This window comes from Nicotiana sylvestris, chromosome 9, assembly GCF_000393655.2.
Source record: "Nicotiana sylvestris chromosome 9, ASM39365v2, whole genome shotgun sequence".
Taxonomy (NCBI): Eukaryota; Viridiplantae; Streptophyta; class Magnoliopsida; order Solanales; family Solanaceae; genus Nicotiana; species Nicotiana sylvestris.
The window spans coordinates 37868046-37875490 of record NC_091065.1 but is presented as its reverse complement, the minus strand read 5'-3'; the positions used below and the strand labels follow the sequence as shown (position 1 = coordinate 37875490).

Genomic DNA, 7445 nt, shown 5'->3' with positions numbered 1-7445 from the left:
GTAATGTTAGTCCATAAGTAGTTCTACTCTTAGCAGTTAAGGATGCATATGTTATTCATTCTGGTAAAGTGAGACAAAAGTGAACAGAACAGGATATGATAATTATGCTTAAAGGAGCACATAAAATGGAAGCCATTGTGCCAGCCAAGAAGCACGATATGCTATTTATTGAACTTGGCTTTGCTTTTATTACGAGTCCTAAAACTGTTAATATACAGGAGGGTGAATGTGATTTGTGAATATTATGTGGATTTTATGTAATGGAAGTTAATTTTTTTTATGCATCTTTATGCATTTACCACCGAGCTACGGCAGGTTGGGCAGTTACACATCTACTGCCGAGTTACGGCCAGACGGGCAGTTACCACCGGTTGGACAGTTATATATTACTCCCTCCGTTTCATATTAGATGAGGTACTTTCCTTTTTAGTCTATTCCAAAACAAATGACACATTTCTAAATTTGGAAATAATTTACCCATTTACCCTTAATGAGAAGCTTTCATAGCCACACAAATGTCATGGCCCCACAAACTTTTTACCTCTTCAGCTTTTAAGACTACAAATTTTAAAAGTCTTCTTTATTTTAAACTCCGTGGCGAGTCAAAATACCTCATCCAATATGAAACGGATGGAGTATTATTTACCACCGGTTGGGTAGTTATGCATTTAGCACCGAGCTACGGCCGGTCGGGCAGTTACCATTGATCAATTGGGCAATTAACGTCACGAAAATGAGGTAACTAGAGCTATTATATTGTAGTTTTATTTATATATACGAGATAGGATTTATTCTATATGTCACGGCCCTCAGCGGCAAGTTAGAAGTTAAAAGTTGACTCTTATCTCTCCCCGGGATAGTATTTTATTATTATTATGTTTCATTGCTGCCTTACATACTCAGTACATTCTTCGTACTGACGCCCCTTTTCTCGGGTGCTGTATTTCATGCCACACAGGTGTAGGCTACCTCCAGATATCATCTTTTGGTTGGTGAGCTCCACATCTTCCTAGAGTATTGTCGAGTCACGTTCAATATATGTTACTTTGTTTTATGAGGATGTCGGGGACCTGTCCCATCTTATATGTTATGGTCATTTTTTCTTAGAGGTTTTGCAGATAATGTCATGTGTATAGCTTTAGGTATGACATGTCAATGGCCTTGTCGGCCTCTATGTATCTATATAAATCTTTTTGAATTACATATGTGAGTTAAGTTTTAATATTGTTAATTATATATATAAATGTGGCCTATCATGGCCGTGGCAAGTCTTATAAAAAAAAAGCAGACAAGGTACGTGGCGCTCGGTTGAGTAGGCACCGGGGGCCTATCGTGGCCCTATGATTTGGGTTGTGACACTCACAAGGAATCTTGACGAAATTTGGACAGTAATATGGGATGGATCTAAAGCAATGGTGCATTCAAAGGGCATGCTTTTTGCTGATAAAGTGTGCCTAAGCAGGGCGGTGCGAATGTACAACATAAAAGAGTATCGTGAGATCGTGGTTAATGAGTAATCTCCGGACGTATACAAGGTTATTTGTCGTAGATGATTTACGAGTTGTAATTGGATGCTGCATGCGAGGAAGCAGTAAACAAATATTTGGGTTGTGGGTAAATATATTGGCACCCACAATTGTGATATGGACACATTTCGTGGGAATCATTTTAACTTGAATGTTGACTTGATTTCTCTTGTCTTGATTCCACACATTGAAGCATCCATAATATACAAGATCAAGGAGTGTATAACGTCTGTACACCAGGTATATGAATGTACCATTACCAAAAGAAAGGTATTTCTCGGGCGCAAACGTGCGTTTGAAATTGTTTATGGTAACTGGGATAAGTCATTTGCCTCTTTACCCAGGTACGTGGCCGCATTGCAACACTTTAACCCAGATACTATTGTTGAATGGAAGATTTAGCGGAGTAGGCTGCCTCCAGATATCAGCTTTTGGTTGGTGAGCTCCACATCTTCCTGGAGTATTGCTGAGTCACGTTCAATATATGTTACTTTGTTTTATGAGGATGTTGGGGACCCTGTCCCGTCTTATATGTTATAGTCATTTTTTCTTAGAGGTTTTGCAGACAATGTCATATGTATAGCTTTAGGTATGACATGTCAACGGCCTTGTCGGCCCCTATGTATCTATATAAATCTTTTTGAATTAGATATGTGAGTTAAGTTCTAATATTGTTAATTATATATATATATATACATATATATATATATGTCCTATTATGGCCGTGACGAGTCTTATAGAAAAAAAGATAAGGTACATGACGCTCTATTGAATAGGCATCGGGTGCCCTTTGTGGCCCTATGATTTGGGTCATGACACTCATAAGGGATCTTGATGAAATTGGGACAGTAATATGGGATGGATTTAGAGTAATGGTGCATTTAAAAGGCAGCTTCCTCGTCAGTATGCTGCTGCATCTGCAGTCCCAATTGGTAGAACAAATATAACCTAATAGCCTGCAAAACATGTAAGATATTAATTGCATAACGATAGGTTAATGTTATAAGTAAGTATAACAAATAACATACTAGTGCCTCATGCCTCCCGACATTTGGAATGTACCGACCACCAGCTTGATGAACGGGATTTCTGACGAAAAGTCGGGTAACACTGCGATACCAACCCATATACCCATGCTCACCATCCGTACGGTCAGGTGGAGGGAGTGGCGGAATCAGTTCATACCTATGGTCCCAAATCTCAATCTGGGCCTCTAGCCAGGCAACGTATGTCCGGACAACCCTGGAACGATCATCCTGCTGGTAATGTGTCCTAAGTCAAACAGGCAGAGTAGGTGCAAGCTGCGGTCGACCAAACTGGCAAAGGACTTGCTCGCTGGCCTGATGCTCGACAATATTGAGACACATAAATGGGACTAAAGAGCTCCACATAACTCGGCCGAGGGAGCAATAATCGGGCAAACCAGCTATTAGCTCGTCGATGTATGGCCTCCATGGGAACTATTAAGTAAACACAAGAATTGTTAGTAAATGCAACACATATAAAGCCAGGAAAAACAAACTTAAGTATACATGTACCCGTGCGCCTTCAAGCAAATCCAAAAAATCCCTGTAATAGGGGAGATGATGTCGAGCCTCGACCTTGCATCCGTAGCCTCGCCTATCAACACACCTCCTAGCTAAAGGGAGAAACGGTATAGGTGGTGCATCCGGAATGATGGGTGGTAGAGGTGGTTGGGACTGCAGGAACCACTCCTAGGCCCAAACCTAATATACATTATGGACATAAAATTTAAGGTATATTTTTACTATGTATGTTATAATCATGAAAAGAATTGACTTTGTTTTCACCTGCAGCAGCGGCAAAAATCTAGTAACGTCTCTTTGGGTGCCCATGCTTGCCCAGCGCATCTGCCTATGCAGGAACCCTAAAACAACTGCACCCCAGTTGTAACGAGGTAAATTAGCTAGCCGCTCAAGATGATGAAGAAATCTCAAGCTGAATAGGTTTTCCGAAGTGTTCGGGAACAATACCCTACCAAACATAAGTAGCATAAAGAATATCATGTACCGGTCAATAAGAAGAACCGGTGAATCACCAGTAATGTACGCATCCATCGCCTCCATATGCTGCCGGACGGGTGTCAACTGCAAACGACTGGCCCCACTCAATGCAGTCTCCTCTGCTGGCCGAAAGCCGATGAGCCATTGTAACATCTCCAAGTAATGCAATCCCGTATATTCTCTAAGAGCATGCGGGTAAGCTACAGGTAATCCATCAACCGACAGCCCAAAAAGAATCTCCACATCCTGAAGCGTGATGGTAATCTCGCCGATCGATAGATGAAACGTGTGCATCTCTAGTTTCCACCGCTCTATCATAGCCGTGATAAACGCGCAGTTGAACGGCAACCGGCCGATCTCTATGATCCTGTAGAAACACGTATCCTCAAGGCGTCTAACTATACGGGGATGGAGTGGGTGGGCCCTAATAAACTCCCACATATCGTCTATACGTCTGCGTAGAATGTCTGGGACAAACACTGCCCATCCCATATATATGAAGACCTATGCTCGACCTCTAGCAGCAGTAGCTCTAGCGATGTAGGTTCGGGATGCACAGGCGGAACCTCCATGACGACTACTATAAATTTAATAATATTAATTAAAGTATTTTTTTAATTGCTTAACATCTTAAAACATATTGCAATATTTTTAATATTAAATTTATTCGATATTTTTACTATATTGTTAATTATGTTGATACGTTTTCTATATTATAATTTTATATTTTATATGTTGGTTTATCAATTTATATGTTAGCTTATTATTTTATATGTTACTTTATTATTTTATATGTTTGTTTACTATTTAATATGTTTGTTTATTATTTAATATGTTAGTTTCTTATTTTATATGTTCGTTTCTTATTTTATATGTTAGTTTATTATTTTATATGTTTGTTTGTTACTCACCTATTTTTTACTATAATAAAATTAAATAATTAATTTTAATAACTATACATGACATGATTTAATTATTAAATATTCATATAACAATACTTAATTGTGCCGGTTGTTTTTAATATTATTTTCTTACGTTTATTGACTAGAATTCGAGAGAGTTTGTATTTGAACTATCATCTTTTTTCAGATATTTTTGGGTTTAACAGATAACTAAATGATTAATTTCAATAACTACAAAAGGCACTACATTTGACTAAAGAACACTACATTTTACTACGTTAAAAAGACACTACATTACAAATACGGGTACTATATTAAAATTACGGGCACAACATAACACTACAGGGAACTAAACAACATTAAAGTCACATATTTATATATGTACAACAATAACATCTAAATAAGATTAATTATTCCTAAAATAACAATTTAACTAATTTACTAATCTTTTAGCACATAAATAATCTAATCCAGATAAAAACAATAAATTAATTTAATCACAAAATAATCACGAAAATACATATACCACAGTAAAAAGCAACTAATTAATATTTTTTTATAATAACTAATAACAATATATCTATTTTACTAATTTTTAGCACACTAATAGTATAATCCGGATAAAAATAACAAATTAATTAAATTGCAAAACAATCATGAAATAACATAGAACACAGTAAAAAAATAACTAATATGCATTTTTATGCACGAGTTTTAACAAAAAATAAGTCGGAATACCTTGATTTTAATTTTCTCGAAAGTTGAAGATTTAGTAATTTGGAGCCGAAACGAGCAACCCGCTACGAGATAACGCCTTAGATACAATGTGGGACCGAGAATCTACACTTTTTGAGGGATCGGTGGGCTCCAACCAAGTTTTTTTGTTAAAAATGGGGTTTCGGGGGGGGGGGGGCGCTGGTGTTTAATTTTTTTTAATGGGGGAATGCTGTTGGTTCGTGTGGTGGGGAAGGAGAAGGGCACGTTTATTTATATAGGTATAGCGCTCGTATATACCACGTTATAGTATAACGCGGAATATATGGGCGCTATACCTTCCCGCCCATTTTAAGTTCAAATAAAGTGCGATATTTCACTGATCTATACTTTAACGGACAAACGTGTCATTAAGGTATAGCGCGGTAAAATACCGCACTATATCTATTATGGTGCCCAGTCTTTTTTTACCTATTATGGTTGTTTGAGTCCAAAAGAATCACACTTTAGTTCTGGACTCTATCATTGTCCATATTTTACAGCTGGCATAACTTGTAAGTAATATATTATATTTCAGTTCTCAATTTATGTGGTATTTGACTTGATATTAAATTTAAGAAAGAATTTTTTTTTCAAAGTTATGGTTAAAAAAACCATAAATATTTATGTAGTTATAAATATTTTTATGAAGATAAATTAGAAAGGTTAAAGTTATTAAATTATTTCAATTATATTTCAATCGTTGGCAAATACATTAAAATGCGGATCAAAAACACATTCTGGTGGTGACGTAGAATTACGTGAATCTATATTATACCAAATTTTGTAATTACGTTTATACTCTGAAATATACATACTTCAGTTTGCAGGTTTTTCATTTTTTTTTTCGGATACACAAATATAGTTGTAAATTATGGCATTGTTCATGTTCAATTTTGCTCTTAAATTCGGTACAATTTGATCATCAAATACCTGGAAGGATAAAAAGATGATTTATGATAGAGAATAAAAATTAATTTCAAATTGAATAAGAAAATTGGAGACACATGTATTTTACGAACTAGTAAAACACAATCTTCTGTATAAAATGTTTAAGTACAGGAACAAATTTGTACCAATATTTTATACTTTTGAATGTTACCATTGGTAAACAATAGGTGAAGCCCACTTTGCACGAAATAAAGAACCAAACGAAAAAGAAGAAGAAAAAATAGAGTTCCTACAGCAGTGAAGCTCTTCCAAAGTGCTGTGTGCTGGGATCACAGAGGCAGATCAGGAATTAAGTTATTAAGTTTATGAGTTTTTATAACGACATTGAGTGTTATATATAAATATATAATAATAATAATAATAATAATAATAATAATTGGATTTACAATAAAAAATATGTAAATATTTGGTAAATTTCTTAATACAAATATATAGCTTAACCAAAGCTACTCAATTCATAGGAACCATAAGCTTAAGGTTGATCCGCAATGTTTATGGAGATTCTCCAATTAGTATGATGGGACAACTTATCATTGTATATTTTTATATAGTATATAAAGGGTGTTCACATTGGTTGGTTGGTAAAGAAACTATATTTTTTATAGGAAAATAAAAAGAATCTGTTCAGTTTGTTAAAATTTCACTTTCCCTGACTAACTAAAGATCTTCAAAAAACGCATCAAACCAAAGACTCAATCATGGAGTTAAAAATGTTTGTCATATAGACTTTAAGAAAATGGGTTTACTAACAATTTGCCTAGAGTTCAACTCATTCCCCTCTAGGTATATTATTACTAACAATCGAAAATATTTTGCGTCCTTTCAAAAATAATTTAAAGCGAATTCGATGAAGATATATGTCATCATTATTGACATTCCCTCCATATTTTGTTATAAATAACAAAAGAAAAAACAAAAAATCATAAACTTTCTATTAATGAGGCAAAATATAATGACCCAACGTATAGTTTTGAACATTTGCATTCCGTTAAGCTGTTTGAAGTCTGGAGTAACTTCATTTGATGTATTATGACTTGTGTGAATCGACGGTTTTGCATTTCAAATAATTTAGGATTGATTTGGAAGAATGATTCTCAACTAGGAAAATTTAAATTGGAAAAGTTGACTAAGTTTGACTTTTGTGTATATGACCACATATCAGAATTTTGATGATTCCGTTAGATCCGAATGGTGATTTTGGATTTGGGCATATGCCCGGATTTGCATTTGGATGTTTCTAGCAGGTTTCAGCACTATTTGGCAATTTAAAGTTTGGAATGTTCATAAGT

The 7445-nt window shown here is 35.3% G+C and overlaps 1 protein-coding gene across 1 annotated transcript; it reads right to left on the bottom strand.

The window, feature by feature from the left end:
* Positions 1-2407: 2407 nt before the first annotated feature.
* Positions 2408-4042, bottom strand: LOC138877456 (protein MAIN-LIKE 1-like). Its single transcript, XM_070157066.1, has 2 exons — positions 3338-4042; positions 2408-2482 (listed from the first exon to the last, which is right to left on the bottom strand). The coding sequence occupies exons 1-2, from the start codon at positions 4040-4042 to the stop codon at positions 2408-2410; spliced, it is 780 nt and encodes a 259-aa protein (XP_070013167.1).
* Between the last annotated feature and the right edge of the window lie 3403 nt (positions 4043-7445).